The 23,296-nt window shown below is 33.4% G+C and overlaps 3 protein-coding genes across 3 annotated transcripts; 2 read left to right on the forward strand and 1 right to left on the reverse strand.

Moving 5' to 3' along the window:
* Positions 1 to 942: 942 nt before the first annotated feature.
* Positions 943 to 2,191, forward strand: LOC116113568 (GATA transcription factor 2-like). The gene is made up of 2 exons (XM_031399713.1): positions 943 to 1,104; positions 1,333 to 2,191. Exons 1-2 carry the CDS (start codon positions 943 to 945, stop codon positions 2,095 to 2,097), a joined length of 927 nt encoding a protein of 308 aa, XP_031255573.1. The 3' UTR covers positions 2,098 to 2,191.
* A 7,786-nt stretch (positions 2,192 to 9,977) lies between these two features.
* Positions 9,978 to 13,267, reverse strand: LOC116113566 (glucan endo-1,3-beta-glucosidase 8-like). Its single transcript, XM_031399710.1, has 2 exons — positions 12,873 to 13,267; positions 9,978 to 11,085 (listed from the first exon to the last, which is right to left on the reverse strand). The coding sequence occupies exons 1-2, from the start codon at positions 13,199 to 13,201 to the stop codon at positions 9,978 to 9,980; spliced, it is 1,437 nt and encodes a 478-aa protein (XP_031255570.1). The 5' UTR covers positions 13,202 to 13,267.
* Positions 13,268 to 16,328: 3,061 nt separating this feature from the next.
* LOC116113570 (histidine--tRNA ligase, cytoplasmic-like) lies at positions 16,329 to 20,236 on the forward strand. The gene is made up of 4 exons (XM_031399715.1): positions 16,329 to 16,346; positions 17,343 to 17,624; positions 18,930 to 19,070; positions 19,805 to 20,236. The coding sequence occupies exons 1-4, from the start codon at positions 16,344 to 16,346 to the stop codon at positions 20,102 to 20,104; spliced, it is 726 nt and encodes a 241-aa protein (XP_031255575.1). The 5' UTR covers positions 16,329 to 16,343; the 3' UTR covers positions 20,105 to 20,236.
* The last annotated feature ends 3,060 nt before the right edge of the window (positions 20,237 to 23,296 follow it).

Here is a 23,296-nt window from a genome sequence, read left to right on the forward strand (position 1 = left end):
GACCCAATCGCTAGAAATTGAGCGATTAGGGTTTGCGCAGGTGGTTCTCCCAAGTCAAAGTCCAATCAATCCCAACCACCAAAATCTAACATTCTACTATCAAAATACTCATCGACCTCCCTTCTTCAAAAATCCTAATAGCCTGGATTGAGTTTATTCTTTGTTTAATATCGAAATATAAATTTAGATAATAGAGTTGTATTTTAAAAGTGTGTGGGTGAGAAAGTGTTATTAAACTATTATTTAGGTGGGAAAATGTCATTAACTCTATGAATTAAAGAGTTTGGTTACATTTTTTATTTTTATTTTTATTTTTTGGGTATCCGAGGGTGTCCAGTCCAGCAAGCTTGTACGTACCTCGATTATTTTTTCGAGGTCCTAAAGTTAATAGTCAAGTAAACATCTAATAGTTATTTCTTATTAGTAGTTATAAGAATTCAAATTCAGAAACTCTTGAATAATATATCCAAGAGTCTTAAGCTTACCGTGAAACCACTTAAAAGATAATTGAGTTTGGTTACATCATCGTTATCAAAAATGTATATAAAACAAGGGTCTCATTATAACATCAACTTCAATAACGTTTTCAAAATTGAAACGTTGGTTATAAGCACCACTATTGAACCGATCCGAATTAAATTAGTTTGGCTTTAGCATGACATAATATGGATGGTAAAGAGTGATTCGTTTGGTAAAACCAAGAAAATGAAGAAAAATTTAAAAAAATAGAGGGAGAGAGAGGGTGTAGGCTAATTTTTATTTTCCTTTGGGTTTGATTGTTTCTTTTAGCTTTATCTGCCGACACAAAATCCAGGCCATAAAGGGTCACAACTACCGCTCTGCTTAAGACACACTCAAACTCAACACAGCTTTGAGCTTCTTTTCTTCCTCAACCCAGAGTCTTTTTCTCTTGGTTTTTGTCACTAACAAGTAACAACTTCCATGGACTGTTGCCGGAATGTCTCTGTCTCCGGTGAGTACCACCACCAGCAAGAGCAAGTGCAAGTGCAAGTGCTTTCTCCTCCTTGCTCCAAGCTTGGTTCTTTAACTACTGCCACTACTACTCATGCCTCTTTTGATGACCTTTTCCCCGCTCAAAACACGGTCTGTCTTTCCTCTTTCTTTCTTATTTTCGCCTCAGTTTTGTTGCTTTGTGTGTGTGAGTTTGTGTTTCCCTCTTCTGGGTTTGACAGAAGAGTCTGAAATGGAAATAAAGTTTTGAACTTTACTTAGTTTTTCACTGTTTTGGTTCTTGAATGTTTGTGTCTTGTGCTCAAAATATGTTTTTTGTTGGGTGTTACTGATTTTTTTTTTCTTTTGGTGGAAGTGCAGGAGGTGGATGTGAGCTTGGAATGGCTGTCAATTTTTGTGGAGGACTGTTTTTCAAGCACAGGGAACTGTCTTCCAGCTACAGCTGTTCCCAAAACAAGTGTTGAAAATGGAAGTACAAAAACACCAAAACCCTCAAAACCCTTGTTGCGGAATAATAAGCTCCAACAAACCCCACCTTCTTTACAGAAGTTTGTAGTTCCAGGCAAGGCCAGAAGCAAAAGAAAGAGATCACCACCAGCTTCCATTTCCAAAGATAAACCTTTAATTTTTCACCCGTTCACCACCTGGAGTAGTACTCACCACAACCAACTCCTTAACTTGCCCACCTCAGACTCTCCTTTGCTCCACCACCACCAGGCCTATTGGCTGGCTGACAGTCAACTCATTGTCCCCAAAAAAGAATCCACCGCCCCCACCCCCACCACCACCACCACCACCAACAACAAAGTGAAGGATTCTGATGTGCAAAGTAAAGAAGAGGAGGTGGAGGAGGGGGTGGAGAAGAGTTTTGTGGAGGGGAACATTGGGGGACAGCAGCCAAGGAGGTGCACCCATTGCTTAGCACAAAGGACCCCACAGTGGAGGGCAGGACCATTGGGTCCAAAAACTCTATGTAATGCATGTGGGGTGAGGTACAAGTCAGGGAGGTTGCTGCCTGAGTATAGGCCAGCCAAAAGTCCTACTTTTGTGAGCTATTTGCACTCTAACTCTCACAAGAAAGTTATGGAGATGAGAATGGCCTTGGTCCCTTCGGTCCCCAAGTGATCTTCCCTTGGAAATTTCTCATTTTTCAGTATGTAAATTAAAGTTTAGAGTTTTAGATATAAAAATATGGAGAAATTTTTAACTACTAGTAGTAGTAGTAGTAGTACTATTAGCAGTGCTTATTTGTTTAGGCTTTAGTATCAGTCTACTTTTATGCTTCCACTTATTAGTGAAAATTCAAAACTTTAAGGCCTTCTTCTTCTTCTTCTTCAGTTCTTCAAACATCTCTCTCTTGAGCAAATTTTATTGGGGTTGTTCCAAAAAGTGCTTATGGGTATTGGGGNAAATATCAAAATAAAAACATTTCACATGTCCTTCCAAACTATGAAGATAAATGTTGCCATTACATTTTGACAACACATCACCCACCCATCAATATTTGTCCTTACTTTGCACATTACTTCACTTTTTATTTTGTTTTTTTATTTCATTTTGTGTTATGGTGGGTCCTCATCAATTTGTCTACTTGTCCATTACCTTTCGTAGGTCAACTGAATTTTGAGATCATGTGATTTTGTTTTAACATTGATGAATTTGTTTTTTTTTGTTTTTTTGTTTTTGGTAACTGTACTGTACAAGCCAGTTTGCGCGCCATAATGTTATTGTTGTCGATGACACCTCAACTAATCTCCAGAATCTATTGAATATCCTACAAACTCAAAGGACTATGTAAGCCACAATGTTATTGTGGTAGGTGATCTCAAGGTTTGAACTCAAGAACTCAAGAAAATGAGCAAACCTTCTTGACCGTCAGACTGACTCTTGGGGTTTAATGAATTTGTTTCTTCAAGTTCATAAACAATTTCAGTTTTTGTTTCTCTAATTCTTTTCCACTACTTCATAATATAATTGGGTTTTCTTTTTTCTTGTTTAATTTTTTTTTTTTTTTTAGTATAAGGTGTATCAAAATATGGATAATATTACACTTACAACCCAATCTCATAAATTCTCTCTCACAGTCCTTAGGTGGTAGTTCCCAGTTTTTTGCTTCTATGAATTTCTCAAAATTCATCATCAAAAAATTGGAAGCTGTCACGTAGAGGGGTTGTAAGAGAGAATTTGTGAGATTGAGTTATGAGCCTATCTTTATTGTTAAAATAAATAAAAATTTTGTTTCTCATTGTCTTATGATAACCTTTACTTAGTAAAATCCTCTCTAAAAGAAATTGTCATAAACAATAAAAAATATTTAGGATATGCAAAAGCCTTGATTAAGTAAGATAAATATTAAAAAAGCAAGGTATTACATCATTAACATTATCCATCTTTGAAAAGCATTAGATGGGTAAGATATTTTACCTTTAAAAAATACTAATTAATGGTTATTACTTATTAGGGTTGATAACCTTNTTGAAGCTTAATTAAATTAATTGAAAGAGTAATTCGGCAGTACATGAAATAGGGAAATAAGTGGATGATGGATTCCAGGCATGCACGTGACGCCTTGTACTAATGGCTTCTCCTGAAAATGGGATACAGTTTTGAGTGATTCTTTGTCCTTTCTTTCTTCTTCATGCATTCATCTTTGCATTTTGCTTTTAGATTTCCCTCTGTTTCTGTACATTGTTACTAGTTTCCATGCCTATAGCTCAGTCTCCTGAGTTTCCCTCCTTTCTCATTTCAGAAAGAAAACCAAACCCTTTTCTCACTAATCTTTGCACAAAAGAGAAAACTTGACATAACCTTTAATTTTAAAATAACCCTTATGCATTAGCTTTCTCCAAAATTCTTTTGCCTCCATTTTTTCAAGATCAAATTTTAATTGAATTTTTTTTTTTTTTTTTTTAAGTGTTTCTTAATATAAACTGTGTATTTGTGTCATCCGCCAAGATTCTTATTATGAAAGAATGTATGTCTAACTTGCACTGGGTGGCGCAATGATAAAAGAACAAAGAAAAATCTAACGTGATCTTTCAAGTTCGAGTCTTATTGATGGTAAAAGAGCAAGAGAATGATCGAGTTTGAACCCCCACGACCTTTAATAGAGGTGACCACTTAAGTTCTTATTCCGTGTATAAAAAAGAAAAAAGAAAAATGTATGTCTTCGTGAGGAATAATTCTTCCGTGCATATGATGCATATACAACCACCCACTAAAGATTTAATATCTATAGTTAGGCTACTTTTATGTAATACGTATGTGAAAATAAATTTGAAAGTTCAAGTTTAGCGCTTAGCGCATTTGGCAAGTTTTTTCTTTGATCAAGAAGTCACCCCTTTCACATAAATATTTATATTATATTTTAAGATAAAACAATCGAGAAAACAAGAAAAAAAATCCTAGTACTCAAACATAAAGTTTCGTGCAAGCACAATTAATGGACCAATTGGTATAAAAATTATATGAAGGTGATGAGATGGCGTTGCCCAATTGGATAAGATTGTTAATAGAGATAATTAACATTGACAAAAGCATGCATGTTTTTAAGTTTTCAAAAGAGAGAACGACTTTTTCCCACCCAAGGTTTGCCTTGATGACACTTTCCCACTCAAAAAGTTTAAAAATACCATTTTCCCACTTAAAGTTTATATTTCATTTACTATTTAGAATACACTTTCTGATTCAATAGGCAACGGAGAGTAAACTCGGTCTAGATTATTAAGGTTTTTGAAAAGGGGATTCTAGTGAGTTTTTTTGTGGTGGTCAGGACTGGTTAGAATCTAACTTGGGAAGGGTGACTGTGCGTTTCACAAATCGCTTGATTGTTGGAGATTGGTAGGGTTGACGAGAGCAAGGTTTGAGAGGTTTTAATAAGTGATAATCGGGGAAGGAAATTGTGGTGGTTTGGGGTTGCAAAGATGTCAGAATCGATCTACGATTGGTCGGAATATAAACTTTGGGTGGAAAAGTGGTGTTTTAAAACTTTTTGGGTGGAAAAATATTAAAGCAAACCTTGGGTGGAAAAAAGTTGTTTACTCTTTCAAAAATTACATTGCTTGAAAGAGCACGGCTTAGATTAGGTCATTTGATTGATTGATGGATTGAAAATTTATAAAAAGTAAAGTTAGGTTTGTTGATGGATGGGGAATCTTATATTATATTTCTATCATAGAATAAAACTTTGAATTTAAGTGTTGGGTAATTGGGATTGGTTAATGGGTAGTTAAGATAAATTTAGGATTGTCATTTAGTTGTCATATTTTATTCTTCTTACATGATAACTAGAACCACCATACATATCTCTTGTAATAAGTTAGAATGCTCCTATATTTCATGCATTAGTTCCCATATACAAATAAACAATTCAGCACCAACCCACTGCCACTCCTTCAGATAAATCATAGACAAAAATATTTCTTTTGTACCTAATAAAGGGTCAAACTTAAGACTGTGGATTGAAGTCATGCATAGCCCTCTAGGTTCGTCCTTATCGTTGGGCTACTCATAAATGGGTTGAACCTTTTTGTTATATATTTTGGATAAAACAAAGATAACAATCAAACCACTGCTGAGTAACTTGTAGTAAAGAGCAAAGGAGGATGTAACATAATCTCTTAGTTTGAGTATTCTTGATGATAAAAAGCAAACGGAGGACCTAATATGGTCTCTTAAAATTCGAGTCTCCACGATTGTTAATAGGGTGGTGTCCATTAGAGTTCTATCTGATGATAGTTTAAGGTCCTAAAGGATTATTGTTAGGTTTGTGCAAGCTAGTTGAGACACCCTTAGACATTTAAAAAAAAAAAAAAAAAAAATAAAAAATCATAAGAAAATGTTAAAAAAAAAAAAAAAAATTATACTACCAAATTAAGTGATAGTATTCCAAGTGGTTTTCTAGGCTCCGTTTGGTTCACAATTTTGTGTTTTTGTGGAAAAGTTTTTTGAAAAAAGTTAAAAAAAAAGTTGAATTGGACGGGTATTACGATGTAGGATTATCAAAATATAAAATACACCCTATGTTTGTTGGTTTAACAAAACACCCCTTATAATAAAACATTAAAGTATACAAAAACACTCTAATCTACCCTCAAATACGGACAGCCGGCACACACCGCCAGATGGTGCTGGAGTCGCCGTAAACAAACATTAAAAATATTTAGGGGTATTAATTGAATTAACAAATTAGGGGGTTTAAAAAATGTTGATAAAGTTGAATAATATTGTGAATTTTTGAGTATTTTACTGTTTAACTTTTGGGAATACTAAAGTAGTATTCCCAAAATTCCAACCAAACGAAACCCTAGTTTGCTTAATTGCCCAAATGAAGGCATTGATTGAAATAAATGAATAAAGAAAGGAAAGTGAGAATAAAAAAATCATGTTGAGTAGATGACATGTATGCTTGATATGGTGTATGCATGAAAGATAACACACACAGAACCAGAAATCTTATCCTCCTTTACTCAAATTTTACAATTGAATCTCAAAATAATATTAATAATTAAATAAAGTGAATTAAATTATAATCATCTTATTTTAGGTGGGTGGGTCGTGTATTATGGCCTTGGGTCCCTTCTCTATTCTATTGCCTATTGTCAACCATTCCTCCTCCTTTTCATTCTAATTTCTTCTCCTTTTGATCTTTATTATGCTTCCAACACTACTTAGATTCACTCAAAAATTTTAATACCTTCTGTGGAGAAGAAATTGTAGGTTGTTGAGTACTAATGAGGTAATTCTTTATTGAAATAAGAGTCTAAGAAGAACAAGTAAAGAAAATAGTACATAGATCGACTGAAAGAGAAAAAAACGGTCTCATGTCAATTTGGCATGGTTTCAGTGTAATCTGAGGTGATTCTGTATACATGAAGTAGAGCTCCAGAAGAAAAGTAAAAGAAACCGATACAGATGGTCCAACTGATAGGAAAAAAAGTGTTCATGTCAACGAGGAAAAAGAATAACAATTTTTCAAGGGTTTTAAAATTTTCCCTAGACTATGAAAGTAGGTCATGTTTAGGTAAAGGGATCCAAATTATGTTTTACTTTTTAGAGACTTATTGTACGTAATTTACTTTTTATAGAATCTCTAGAATTTATACAAATTTCTCTTTTAATCTTTTTTTAGATATGGAATTGGCGCCTCTTAGTACACTCAAACTGAAAAAGGAGGGTACATTCAACCATGCGCTCTCTATCCATCCGCCACAATGTGGTGGTTTTTTGTTTACTTTATTTAGAACCCGAAGAGTTTGGTTTCATAAATTTCAACTCTTCAAGGCATAACACCTTCTTATCCGAAAGATTTATGTTTCCATATGAAGTTGCAAATTCCCACCAACATTCATGTCTTAATTTTCATAAATAATATAAATGGTGACCGACAAATTGGTTAGAGTGATTGAAATGGTTGTCTTGAAAATAAATTGGTTGATTTAAATAAAGGTAGATTTGGGTTGGTAGTGTGATGTGGGTCAGAAAATTAAACAGCCAAGCTACCTAAGATTTGAATGTTCAGCAAATAGTGGGTCTAAATTAATGGTATGTCTCTTTTTTCAATATTTGTTTTTTTCATATTTTCCCTCTCCCCATTTCCTTTTTTTTTTTTTTTTTTTTTGGAAGAGTATTCGAATAAAGAATGACGAATATATATACAATCAACTAATCCTGGGGTAGAGTATTATGTGTCGACATGATGTTTTTAGGTTGGTTGTCGAGCTTTTTTTTTTTTTTGTAATATATTTAAAGATGTGTTAATGAATTTTGAATGATTATGTGATATTATAAGAAAATCTTGAAAATCTTCCACGGAACGAATGTCACAATGTTGATGTATATCTTATAATTGATTTTAATACTCGTTGTAGGAAAGGTTTTTTTTCAAAGTTCGAGGACTTATCTTTGAAGCGAGACGAAGATGAAAATTGATCTATAACTAAAAGAAGAAAAAAAGTAAAAAATAAATAATAATAGAACACTAAAAATAATACTCAATGTACCTAAATCCATCAAATAACAATCAACTCACTCAAAGCCTCTCAAATAAAAGTATTATTATGATTTTTTCTCTTCCTTTTTGTCTTTATCATACGTGGAAAATTAGATAAAATATGTACCAATAGTAAAAGGGCAAACTAAGAGGGCTATGCATGGCTTCACCCATAGTTCTCGGTTTGATTTCGTGATTTACCTAAGGAGACGCGACAGTAATTGGTGTGGAATAACTTTCCTATAATCCTACTAGATAGTTAAGTTGCGGTAATTAACCAGATACCTCAATTAACAAGAAAAAAAAAAAAAAAGAAGTTAGATAAAATATTAAACATAATTAGATGATGAATTGTGAATTGATTAGTGATAATATAAACAAAAAAGAAATTCAAGAATCATTAAAAAAAAAAAAAAAAGTAATAACGAATTTGATTGATTGGATACTCCCGCCATCAAGTGTTAGAGATATCTTATATAATATAATTAAACTTTTAATTTCCACTAATCAAATTTCGAATTTTAAAAACAAGTTAGTCAAGATGATGATTTATTTGCATGATTTTAGGTATAGCTTACAACTTGTCCTTATAAAATATGCCCACAAATCAAAGTTTAGATAATGAATGACTTAGAGTATTTTATTGATTGTAGGCTAATATTAATTACTCTTTCCGTTTTTATATAAAAGTCGTTTTAAGTTTGTCCACGGGTTTTAATAAAAAAAAATTTTGTCTCTCCCACCCAACTCTTTCCCCTGATTTTATAGGTGGGAAAAGACTTTGCAGGTGGGAAACTTTCCCGCTGCATATTTAAATAATTTATATTTTTGTCTTATTTCATTTCCTTCATTCTACTCCTTCGTTTGGAGAAAGGACAAGATAAAGAGCGACTTTTATTTTGAAAAAATAAAACACCCCTTAAAACAACTTTTATATAAAAACAGAGGGAGTATAATTTTGTTTTAATCAAAACTAGGTAAACGGTTAGTCCAAATGAGACATCCTGATAGGTTCTATGTGATCGTTCTAGTATTTTAGAATTGCTCAAATACCCTTCATTATAATAATATGGGTTGACGATTGGTGTAGGCTTGAGCCTATAACGGGCTTCAAGGTTTTTGGGCCTTTAATGAGAGGGCTCAATAAACCATTATTAAAATTGGTTAAATCCCCTTTCGAAATGCAACATAGAACAACTTAACTCATTTGTAAATTGTCATACAGAACATGTTATTGGAAAGGAAGACTTATCGCTCTCTGTCATTTTTATTAGGATTTCAAGAAATGACAATCATGGCACAAACATGTTTATCTATAATCCTTGATTGTAAATTCAATATTTTATAAATTTTGGAATTTTGGAATTTTGAATTTGATTGATTGATTATTGTTCATAATTGATTGTGATTTCGGAATTTTTCTTGCAGAATGAATATCCATTGATAAGGAGGTTTCACTATTATGTTTAGACATGACAAACAAAAATTTACAAGCAATATTAATTTCAATAATATCTTATTACTTTTAAAATATTGTTATGCGTTAACTAAATATCATTTCATGTTATTAAGATATCAGTATTTATTAGAGTTTATTGAATAGCAAAATCCTCTTAAGGTTTTGAAATAATAAAAATCTCGCAAACAATACGAGGATAATTAAGTAATTTTTCACTGACTCATAAAAATGTAAATTCAATATTGAAATAATAAGGTTTTGACAATATGTGTTGTCATGAAACTGCTACTATAAAGCAGCAAGAAGTTTGAGCACAGTATGAATGAGAATCCTACAAGATTTACCGATTTCATGGCATCATCACAAAAACATCATAAAACTGAAATTTAGATGAAAAATATTGAGGTTTACAAGCTAAATGAAGTGTAGTTTTATTGAATAAATCGGGAAAAATAAATATAGGCTCGAAGTATCGTACACGAAACTATCAAAAATAAATGAACTAGTGAGAAAAAAGGAGAAATAGAAGAAGATTCTATCCACTATCTAATAAATCTATTGCAACATAAATGTTGACACCATCATCATCAATGCCAAACCCACAAGTGAGGGGCTGAAAAAAGAAGAAGATGAAGCTAACTGAATGGGAAAACTGCATTGCTCTGTTGAAAGATTCTGTGTAGTAGTTGTGCCCAAACCTTGAAAACCACAGGCCAACTCATCCTGATCTTTAATTTGGAAGTACATGTTAAATGCATACGAAGCATTCCCATTCGCATCCAAATTGTTACAAGAAGAACCATATCCAAGGGTCGTGCAGTCAGAATTACTGCACGCAAAATCTATGGTAGCTGCAAGTTTGCTCACATCCTTGGCATTCGGATTAAACATACACCATTTGTTAGCAAGATATTTCACGCCCGTTGCACCAACAAGGAGTTTGTTTTGATTCTGACCGGACAAATCCATGGGGAATTTAGGCTGTCCATCGTACCTAAAGATTCCCCAATGACGCTCGAAATTACCAGGAGCAATGCTCTTCCCATCCTCATCAAGTAAAGCAAACAAGTAAACTTCAATGTATCCAGGCCGAAGAGGGGTGCCTTTATTGGCTGCAAGTCTAGGTAAAAGCCCATTATAGAATCTAACAGCTAAACCATTGTTCGCATTCTTGTCCCCATCTGTTGGCCAACCAACCTCTCCTACCAAAATGGTCATGTCTCCATATCCAGCAGCTTTTAAAGCCGAAACCAAAGTATCAAAGTTGGCGTCAAAGACATTGGTGTACTGGATTCCAGTTCCACTATCAACAATTGGAGTACCCCCGTCAAAGAAAGCATAATTTACAGGGAAATCGTCATTACCGTAGAGACTTAGGAAAGGATAGATGTTTACAGTGAAAGGAGCTTTGTTCTTATTTAGAAACTCAACAATCTGGGTCATTTCTGTATTGATATCAGTACGGAATCTTCCAAAAGATGGGTAAGGATTGTTTTCTGGTGATTCATAGACATCGGCATTTAAGGGCACAGTAGCTTTTACGGAATCTCCAACTCCAGCTTCATTGAGGGCATTTTGAATGTTCTGAAGCGCTGGGAAAGTGGAATTTAGGAATGAATTATTGTAGGATGTGAGGAAAGGCTCATTCCCAACCGCAACGTATCTGTGGCAAGATTTAAAAAAAGAAAAGAAAAGAAAAATCAATGAGACTGCCTGTTATTTGCCAAGCCCCTTCCCCCACAAATCTAACAACAATACAAATACAACTAGAATAGCAATAAAATAATTTCATAAATCATGGATGGATATAAATTTCTTAACCAAGTGACATGAAAATAAGAACAATTGATAGCAATTGAGACAACTCAATCATATTCCTTAAGTCTTATGAACTATTATGTATATTGGAAGAAGCAACATAAGATACCATTTTATTTTAGTAATTAGCAACTTCAGAAGACATGCCTGGAATCTTGTTCCATTCCCAGCTCAGAAGAAAGGTTTACCTGGCTGATAAATATTTAACTAGTAGATTCTTTAACAGAGATCTTTAATATAACACCATGATGAAGAACCAGATTCTTCATTTAACTTGAAACTAAAAATAAATCAAGTTGACAACTTATTGTTCTATGATGTGTGATAATTTCACAACACATTTTATATGGTTCATACACAAAATGAGGTCACAATCTTTCCCATCCAAAATCTGTTTTAATTAAAAAAAGCATTGAAAAGTCCATGATTATGATATTAAAACAACAAATCATAACTAATATTTCCATGGAAAAGATCTTGGCAAAAGAAAAGAGGCTGAAATACGGAACTCATATGTCAGTTCTTTCATTATGCCACTGGCTATCAAGCCCAAGCAGGTGCGAAAGAGTTAAACCGTTCTCATCAACTATATCCAAAACTGTTAGATGAATTTTATTGTTCTGTTTCTCAAATAATTTACATGAATATTTCTTTTCCTATCTGATGTTATACCCAGCAGTCAGCTTTAAGAGCGCCAAATATAAATAATTGTTGTTCATCCTTTTGTTTCCATACAAAACATTCACAGAAAAGCTGCAGTACAAGAATCTTATGCTCCTGCAGACAACCATGTATGGACAAAAGTTTGTAAAAGCAACAAATTCATATTCAAGATCCCAAATCCCCTTTTCCTTTTCTCAAAAGTTATCACCATGTGCTATAGTATAGAGAAATTAAAAAGATAGCTGAAACTTTAATCGAAATCAGATTTAGACTGCAAAAACTATGGTACTTGAAAAGCTGAGTCATAGCCGTCCATTAAATGCACATTGGATCCATATCAATTTTTTCCAATAAACAATTCTTAACCACTAACTAGTAGCAGATTAAAGAATTGAGTCAGCTAACAAACAGGTCTTACATGCTTTTCAGATTCAATACACACTTAATTCTGCTGTAAATGTGTAATGCACTGATGGAAGTCTTCTCTACCTATGATTCGGTGGATGACCACGATATTTTTATTGCATTAGAAAATTGGACAACTCTATTGTTATAGTTTGAGAAGTCCTTTTATCTGGGTTCTGTCTCTCGTTTTATACAATTAAAATTCTGGCAGAAAAGGACTTAACACAAAATGTAAAAATAGCAATTAAAGCATACAATCAAATTCTTCTAATAAGGCATCAGCAATCAGAATTATCAGAATTCAGTCACATAGTTGATGCATCAGAGCAGAAATTTAACACATACACACAAAGACTATCATAAACTAAAATCACAAATTTAAACAAGTATCCAAAATCAATACATCACAAGCTCATACAAATAAAACCCTAAAAAAATTAGTAATTTCATTAGAAAAACCATTGACATTAGGTTAACTACATCAATGCCAGCTAGAACAATACAACCCCACATCAACAAATCAACAACAAAAATAAAAATTTATAAACAAAAAATGGAACTTACTTGACATTAACACCACCTTTGAAATTGTACGCTGTGACATTCCTCCTCACCCACTCTTTGGCTTTATCATAATTAGTCATAACCAGAAGTTGATTATTAGGAATGGCCACCATAACTTCAATATTAGAACCAGCAAGAGCACTCATGGTGTTTTTATCTGCATCAAAAAGCTTCACTTTTGTAATTCCATTGTCTTTCAACAGCTGTACCACTGTCTTTGGCGACAGTGGGTGGGTAGCCTGAGTTCCCCAGTTCACACCGAGACCATTAACACAACAACTCAAAATACCAAGAACCAATACCAGTTTCAGAAACCAAGAAAAACCCATCCTTTTCTATTTGTTTCCCAGGATTATAATTATTTTCCGGGAATGGGAAACAAATCAGGTAGACTAACCAGTGTTAAATATAAGAAAAACAGAAGAACTAACTGAAGTAGAGGAAAACAAAAAAAAAAAAACTGTATCTGGTAGGTGGGTACGAGAAACCAGCGAAAATAAAGCGATTATAGATCGTGAAACATAGAAACAGAAGTAAACAAAATCTAAATATATCCAAAATTAGGATATATGGTTGTATATTTAGTATATTATACCATAAAGCAAAAGTTTGGAGGGAGAAAAGGTATAAAAAACGGTAAAACAGAAACAGAGCACTCCAATGAAGGAAATGATCGTCTTTGTTTTAGTAACCAAAAACAGTATTACAACAAATTCTAGAAATATGGTTTGTATTAAAACAATCAAAACAAAAAGGGAATGACTAGAAGAGATTGAAAAAGGGGGTGGAAAAACAGGGGGAAACAGAGGAGATTTTGTGGAAAACCCAGAAAGGAAAAGGGGTTCTCAATGGGAATATGTTTCAAAAAGGGAGTTGATTTTGATGAGAGAAGATTGAAAAGGAAGACCAAATGAATGTACCTGACGTTGAGTTCTTAAGAAGAGAGGATGGAGGGCTTAACGGCTAGATTTTTTGATAAATAATGTCAAGGGAGGTGTACTTGAAAGGTTAAACCTTTGATGGTTTCAAGAGGAAAAGAAAAGAATATAAATAACGTTTTAATAACGCGTTCAGGTTTGTTAAGTAACTTTAAGAAAATTTAAAGGAATAATTCAATAAGGTTGATCAGATCAAATTTCATATACATATATTTGATGACGATCTTATACATATACGAAGTTGGGATCAACTCCTACATTAATCACTTTTGGGTGATTAAGTAAGACGATAGAAATTCTTGAATGTATATAAAAATAATCACTGGAAGGTTTACCCGAATGTTACATTTACTTACCTATTTGTTTTGTTTAATTTGTAACTTGAAACCCTTACAGACGAGACAAAAGAGTTCAAAAATACAAATAAGAGTTCAGATTTCTGATCTCACTTGCCGAAAGTGACTTTGAAAGAATTGACATTGCAGTTCCTTTTTCTTTTTCTTTTTGTTGGGATGGTCGAGAATATCTGCATCAGTTTACGTACACCTTATTGAGACTTTAAAACTATCGGTTAAATAAGAGTTTCAATGACTATCTTTACTAATAATCAATAAGAAACCTAAACTTATGACCTCTTAAGTAATACATATAAGAGTCCCTATCGAATCACTCGATCACCCAAAAATAGTAATTCTAACTTCTGCCTAAATTTTATAACTTTTGAAAAACGAAAAATAAAGATCTTTGTCCATGTATTATGTTCCATTGGAGTTATTTTCCTTACTCATTTTCAACTTTATTTACTAATAAGTTGTCCAAAAGATGGAGCGTTTGTGTTAACCTAATGATATTTTCTACGCGTCGATGAAATATCGAAAACAGAGGAAAAGAAAGGTCCGTGGAAGTAACTCTAACTTATTTTGTATGTAATAATTGAATGAATTTAGGAAATCCAGTAAATATTGAAGTGATAATGATAATAATAGAGTGAATAAAAGATCTGAAAAGGCTTGGCTCGGAAGCCCCCGCTCCTCCCTATCGTTGAGAATATCAGAAATGGATAACTCTACTTTTTCTTTTTTTTTTGGTCTACCAGTGTCTGATATTAGATTGGTGATGACGTGGCCAGTTCTGACATCCCGCGTGTCTATATAAGATATTATTTATGTTAATGATAAATCATCATTTTTACCTTTTAAATTTTTCTTCCCACAAATTATGGTCCTTTTTAACCTAATATTTTCTTTATAATTAAAAAAATATTATACAATAGAAACCCATTTTAGAGTAATAGTTTTTTTTTTTTTTTTTAAATATTAGATGATAATAAAATTTAAATAAATAAAATACAAATGTTAAAAGTATTTTCAGGTGGTCGGCTGCCGACAAGCTCACTTTTTGAGATTTGAGAAGGAACCCTAGTTTTTGTATTAAGTGATGACTCATCTCATTCTTTTATAATTTTATTTCCATTTAAATTAAGTTTAAAATGAATTTTCACCGTCAATTCATCATGATGTCATCTTCTCATCCATCCAAATCTGTGTAACATATAATGATATAAACAAACCCAAGAGTTTTTATATATTTGATCGTCGGTGTATATTAACCAATGAGAATGCTTAGGTAAGAGTCGTTTATGTTAACAAGTTAAAGACGCGTATACGTTTTAGGTATGATGTAATAACAAAACCCCGTTACAGTTTGGTAAGTATTATAAAAGAATAATGTTATAGTTATCAAAGGGTATATACTGAATTTGTGTATTGAATGATATGATAAAATCCTGATCGTTGATATATAATAATTTTATTTTAATCAAGGGTCATGATTTTGTCACGTCATTAGGTGTATAACTTTCTGTAACTCTATCATTTTCCATAATAAAATTGACTTTCTACTATTTATATTGACACCTAAAATTTTACTATAAGGAGGTTTCTGTTAAACCTTAAGGAGTTGGTCTGACGGTTAAGAAAGTTTGTTCAATTCATTGGCTTTTGGGGTTTGAATCACTTGTCACATTTGTAGCTTATCTTGAAACATTAAGCTTATAGGGTGTTTAATAGACTACATAAATTAGTTGAGAAACGTACAAACTGGTTTAGACACTTCGGTCATAAAAAAAAAAAAAAAGATTAGTAGAGGTGCTTGTAGGATGTTTAATGGGCCTCAGAGATTTAGTTAAGGTGCACACACATACACACACTGGTGCGTAGGGGCGGATCCAACCCACCATAGCCCACTCTCAATTTTTTTTTTAAATATTAATATATATAATTTTTGGATTTTGGCCCACTCTAACAAAAATATTAATATGTAATTAGTTTTTATTTTGGTCAACCCTAAAAAAAATTTCTGGATCCGTCACTGCTGGTGCGAACACTTTGATTTTAAAAAATAGATTAGTTGAGGTGTATGCAACTGACCTAGACATCTCGTTCATTAAAAAAAAGGGGAGGCTTCTATTATTTCTGAAACCTTTGGAAAATTTTTGTTATCTTACCATGTATTTGAGCAGATTAAAAAAGAAATGGTAAGCATATAGGTATCCATGCAACTCCATTGTGCATTATTGTCCATACAGGTTGCTTTTAATGTTCTAATGTCTGGTTTGCTTTCCTTTGGCCTGGGGAGACTAAGATTGTTATTCACAGGTTCTTATCAGTCTTGTACAGTTTCTTAAATGTAGTCCACTGATTTTTAAGATGAAATAATTGGAACCAATTTAAACTGCCGACCATGAGAAATAAGAGTCCCATGTCAGTGGCTCAGGCCTTTAACGGCAATATTGGAGTCCTGGCTGCTTTATTGGAGACCATACTCAGTGCACTTGTGTGCCAAAGAGAGCTGCTATCTAAGAAAAATCTCCACAACCAATTGCCTGACAAAGTCAGGTTCCTATTAATTAGACTACCCACTCCTTGCCCCTGCTGCTTTGAGGTTGAGTCAGAATAGTAAGATGAAAGGTACCATCGGTTTTCTGAATCTTAATTTGGAAAGCAGTTCTTGCAAGTCTGGTTTACTTCTAGACTAGTGATGACTCAATACTTTAAGCCCTGCAAGTCTTACCTTCATAAGATGTTTTGCAAAGGTTGTAGCCCAATTTTACTATATTAAAGTAAAATAAACAAACAACTCTTTTTCCCCTTTGCTGCATCAAAAATCAATAGACTAGGTTCACTGCATCTTTGTCTGCTGTATGATGGAGATTGAAAGTGATTCCTACTGCTAATATTCGTTTTTCTTTGTAAAATATATTGCATAATGGTGAATGCGTCAGGCTTTTTTATACTCTGCAAGAGTATAATTTATACTGTTTTTTGTTCTAACTTATTTGAAAATAAATGCTAAATTGACCATTTTGTTTTTATAATTTTTCTCTTTTATTGCCAAATAAGTATATCTCTTGCCTCTTTCCCCTGCTTCTCTCTTCTTTTTGTTCTCCAATATTCAGCTCTTGCCATGTTTTGTTGGTCATAAACTCATGATTTTGCATTGTTAATAACATTGTAAAACTAATGTTTTCTAGGTTGAGGAAAAGGGCTTAACTGTTGAGACAGCAGATAAGATTGGAAATTTTGTGAAGGAAAGAGGATCCCCTTTGGTATTGTTGTCAAAGCTTAAACAGGAAGGAAGCAAGTTTTTGGAAAACAATTCATCAAAAGTTGCATTGGATGACCTTGAAATTTTATTTCAAGCTCTAGAAAAGTCTAAGTGTGTTGACAAAGTTGTTTTTGATTTGAGTCTTGCGAGGGGTCTTGATTATTATACTGGAGTGATTTATGAAGCTGTTTTCAAAGGGGAGACACAGGTAAATTCTAGTTGTGCATCCGCATTTAGTTCTTTTCATCAAGGCTATTTGATATATATATAGATATACATATTGCATACCATATTATTGTGACATTTTATTAAGTAATATTGGATCATTTTGTTGTAATTATGCTCATAGATCACTCTTATGATGATTTTTCTTTTACTAAATTCATCAGAAGTTAATCCTGTCATACATGAAAGCAATTATTATTTGCAATTTTTGGTAAAACATATTTGATGGAATATATCTTGGAATAAAACTTGTTAAAGATCAAATCTTTGAGTTTGCCCGAGGATTGGTTGGCTGAAGTGACCACTCTCAAAATCAAATCTTTTCTTTGTGCTTATCTGACTTCTACCATTGCCCTAGATAATGGCAATGTCATGCTTGTTCCAGTATTGAGGTAACATGTGGTGTAATATGAATGCTCAGTAAGTTTACAAATAAAATCATGCATATTAAGTTTTAATTATTAAAGGCTTATTAAGATACCTTATTAAAAGTGGGCTACTTATTTTGATTGGAGCCTGATTAGGACTGTGCCTGACTTGTTAATACTTAGCTGGGGCCCAATCCAAGCTAGCAAAAGATAAGTTACAAGTGGAGTTGTTGAATGGGGCTGGTCATGTCACCAAGTCCATGAGAATAATTCCCAGTTGAGTCACATATTCTGTCTTTGCATGAAGCACTTGGGTTTTGGCAGTTTTGCTAAACCTTGAGGTCCCTTTTGCTCTTTCTTGTACATTTTGGTCTTTTTTTTTTTTTTTTTTGGTTCCTAATCCAGTGATCAAGTGTACTGTCTCAGCAGCTTACTGTCCAATAGTTATAGCTAATAAAACGTAGCTGTTGTGCCATACCAGTTCATGAATGTATTGTCTGTTGACTATAGATTGTGCCAGCTCAGTCTAACCCTAACAGTTTACATTTCTAAAATCAAGCCTATGTTTCCTGGACTGAGGCTGAGTTCTGTACCCAATCTCTATAGCTTCTTGGGGAAGAAGGATGTAGTAGATAAAAGAAGGATAGAAGCTAAACTCCCACTTCTTTACATTTCGATGAAAATGTAAAGGGTAGCTAGAACAACATAAAAGAGATTGGTCATATGAGTTAAATCATAAACCAAATTTCCTCTTTGTTGCTTACCACTGGATTAAATGATATCAAATGAAATCTATTGAAATATGGCATCTCTATCAAATTTATGTAAATCATTATTCATTTGTCATCTTATAATTTCTTCCCGGCATTAGTTTTATAGTTGTTGCTAAGATAATATGACTAACTCCTTTATGTACTCAGGTTGGTTCAATTGCTGCTGGTGGACGTTATGACAACCTTATTGGAATGTTTGGTACAAAGCAGGTTCCAGCAGTTGGTGTCAGTCTTGGAATTGAGCGAGTGTTTACTATAATGGAGCAGCTACAAAAAGAAAGGAACCAGGTGATGATAACATTCATATATAGTTGGTTTCTGTGAGTCAATTATTAGCTAAATATTATACTGTGCATTTTGTTGAGGAATAAATGTGTTGATTGCTCCAATATTCTACACCCATTGGATGTTTCCTGTAACCCAGCCTTGTTCATTTGTTTGTTAACAGCATTCTATTGTGCTCATTTTCTTTGTAGATTTAGTGTTACTTTTACAAATATTTGGTTGATTAGGAGTGCTAGGAACACTCTCTTTTGCACTTTTTTTTCACTCTTACTTTCATCATGACGTGTAGAAAATACAAAAAGATGAAAAACAAATGATGCTTTCTTTTAGATTGCAGAGTTAGATCTGTGAAGTGCTTTTTAAGTTATCCTTGTCAAGCTTAGATAAAATCTTATCCCTTTCAAGGGTCTATCATTTGATTTTACATGGTCTCTATGGTTTGGGGTAGAAATGTTCTATTTTAAGGAGAAAAGCTCGCCACTCTCCTTTTTCACTGTGTCACTTCCACTTGATGCATGTACAAAAACAAAAAATGTGGCAAGTTGATAATATGGTTAAAATAGTGATAACTTTGTTTTTTATATGCTCGTCAAAAGGAAAATGAAATAGTGGGAAAGAGAATTTAGTTAACATTTCTCCATTTTTAAGTTCATTTGGTGGATAACTTTAGAAATCTCTGTGCTTGTATTTGTTGTAGGCACTAATGTGCCATTTCTTGTTTTCTCTGGTGTTGGCAGACAATCCGAGCCAGCGAGACACAAGTACTGGTGGCCTTGCTTGGAGATAAGCTACCTCAAGCGGCAGAGCTAGTTAGTGAGCTGTGGAATGCTAAGGTGAAAGCAGAGTTCATGGTCCACAAGAAAGTGATGAAGCTCATAGATCGCGCCAGGGAGTCAAAAATCCCTTGGATGGTAATTGTCGGTGAGCGGGAGCTGAACGAAGGAATTGTAAAGTTAAAGAACATCGATACCACTGTAGAGGAGACCGTCCCCAGAAGTAAATTTGTCGAGGAACTTCAAAGACGGTTGAACCAATGAAAATACTATTAAGTTGAGGTATAAATTTACAACCATGTTCCATTTCAACTCATGCCAATCTGCTGTGTTATTCAATGCCTGTTTTATCGAAAAATTTCTCATTTTATTAGCTGTATGGGAAAATCTGAGGTATGCATCTTAATATATGGTAAACTGATATATATTGAAATTTTGTTTTCATAAATATTTTCTGGAATTTTATCTTATTATTTTAGTTTCGGGAGTTGAGAATTTATGTTTAACAAGTAATAGGCTCTGTTATCATTTATAGGAATAGAGTTCCTATAAGTAGAGATTTTATTTATAGAGCTCTTAAGTAGTTTATCCTTAGTTTGTTGTTTATTCAAACAGAGTTAATGTAAGGAGAAACTATTCTATTATAATTTTTAGCAAAAAAATAAAATAAAAAAATAAAAAAATTGTAGTGTTAAAACACTTTTATATAGGTGGATTGATAGTGGTATTTCATATGAAAATCCCCCAAGGATAATATTTTTTTATTAGTGTGATTTTAAAATATTAATTATCTATATATATTAATTAAAAATTGTCAAAGTAAATGAAATAATAGGGAAAACGACTTACACCTACCCAAGGTTTGGCGAAACGACAGATTGGTACCCAAAAGGTTTGAAAACGATAAACAGGTACATTTCGTCATGTGTTGTTAGTGATTTCCGTTTGTTAATGGTGAAAAGACTAGGATGCCCTTGAAAGTTTGATATTTTAGTTTTTTTAAAATTTATAAAAAATCCCCTAGGTTTGCTAATTTAATTAAACACCCCAATATATAAATTTTTTGTAAAATGACAAAAACACCTGGATCTGTGTCGTAATGCATTGATCTGGCCTTTTCTGGTCAAATCCGTCACGGATCTGGCTGTCGACGGTTGCAACACTCCATCTTGGCCGTCAGCGATGGCCAAAGATGTGGCCGTCAGCGATGGCCAAAGATGTGGCCGTCGTTGTCTGTCAACGATGGCCAAGATTTGGTCGTCGTTGACAGTCAACGACGGTCATTACTTTGGTCGTCACTTTCCGGTCAGATCGGTGAAGTATCGACAATTTTCGGTGGTGGTGTAAATCGTTGTGACAGATTCCGACTACCACCGACGGTGGCTGTCGGAATCTGGCAAGTATGGGTGACTGGGGGTGTTTTTGTTAATTTTTAAACTTGTTTTTGGGGGTATTTGATGAATTTAATAAACTTAAGGGGTCTAAACTAATTAAAAAAATGGACTAATATTTCTCTAGGGGCATTCTAGTCTTTTCACTATTAGTAAACAGAAATCACTAACAGCACATGACTGAAGGTACCTGTTTGTCGTTTTCAAACCTTTTGGGTACCAATCGTCGTTTCGTCAAACCTTGGGTAGGTGTAAGTCGTTCGGCCTGAAATAATACAATACATCCTTTCAGCCGCCCTTTTATGTGGTATTAATTAGTACATTGGATATGAATTGAGGACTTGGAAGTACATTGCATTAGTTAATAAAATACAATGTAAAATTCCCACCAAACTTGGTTGAGTATTGTTTAGAATTATACGGTGTTCTTTGTATTACTCCCTCTGTCTTTATATAAAAGTCGTTTTAAGGGTGTTTTATTTTTTTTAAATTAAAAGTCGCTCCTTGTCTTGTCCTTTCTTCACTTTTCGTCATGGCCCACTTCTCCTCTGTCTCTCTTTATCTTATCTCTTCCCCTCTTCTCCTCTCTTCCATATTTTCCATCGCCCACTTCTTCTTTCTCTACTCTACGTCTATGCTTCCATCTTTTTTCTCTCTTTTTCGGAACAAAGTTTAAAGACAGGATCCTGACTCGAACTTTATCGAAGGTCAATTCTTCGATTTTAAAGAGCCATGTTTCGTAAAATCAAAGAGATGGAAATGGAAATGAGTGAGGGACGATAGAATAAAAGAAATAGAACAGAGTAAAAGAAAAGAAAGAGAGGAAGGAGCAGAATAAAAGAAATGGAATAAGACAAATGTAAATTATTTAAATATGCAGGGGGAAAGTTTCCCACTTGCAAACTCTTTTCCCACCTGCAAAATCAGGGGAAAAAGTTGGGTGGGAGAGACAAATTTTTTTTTTATTAAAAATCGTGGCAAGCTTAAAACGACTTTTATATAAAAACGGAGGAAGTATATAAATGTTGTGCATCAAACATACTCATATTTTCTTATCACTTATATGACGGTTGAATCAAATGTGTCATTTAAGTGATGGTAAATCAAAACGTCATAAGGCTTGATACGATGTTGGAGTAGTACTTCACTACTTTGTAATCATAGTATTATTTTTCCACAAAGCATTCACCTTACAAAATATTTATTACTCCCTCTGTTTTTATATAAAAATCGTTTTAAGCTTGGACATAATTTTTAATAAAAAAAATTTTTGTCTATCTCACCCAACTTTTCCCCCTAATTTTGCAGGAGGGAAACTTTTACGCTGCATATTTACATAATTTACATTTGTCTTATTCCATTTCTTTTATTCTGCTCATTCCTCTCTTTCTTTTCTTTTACTCTGTTCTATTTCTTTTAGTCTGTCGTCCCTCACTCATTTACATTTCTTTTCCATTTCCATCTCTTTGATTCTACGAAACGTGGCTCCTTAAAGTCGAAGAATTAACCTCCGATAAAGTTCGAGTCAAGGATCTTGTCTTTAAACTTTGTTCCGAAAAACAGAGAGAAGATGGAAGCAGAGACGCGGAGTAGAGAAAGAAGAAGTGGGCGATGGAAAATATGGAAGAGAGGAGAAGAGGGGAAGAGATAAGATAAGATAAGATAAAGAGAGACAGAGGAGATGTGGGCTATGACGAAAAGTGGAGAAAGGACAAGACAATGAACGACTTTTAATTTGAAAAAATAAAACACCCTTAAAACGACTTTTATATAAAAACAGAGAGAGTATGTCAATATAATTCTTTTAAAATAAATTCAGTTTTTAATACATAAATATAATCAAGATTAATTTTATATACCTTTTGTAACATCATTTAATTTGAAGCGCATTTAAACCTTTTATAATTAAAGAAAGAGTTTTTTTTATGGTTTTTGAAAAACTTAGATCCGTTTAAAATTAATTAAGAGTGATGTTATTGGCCCCATTTCTTAATTTATCTCATTAAAATTTTTAAACATATCTAAATGTCTAAACAAACCCTCTCTATTTACAAAATAACCCTTA

This window comes from Pistacia vera, unplaced genomic scaffold, assembly GCF_008641045.1.
Source record: "Pistacia vera cultivar Batoury unplaced genomic scaffold, PisVer_v2 Contig684, whole genome shotgun sequence".
Classification (NCBI taxonomy): Eukaryota; Viridiplantae; Streptophyta; class Magnoliopsida; order Sapindales; family Anacardiaceae; genus Pistacia; species Pistacia vera.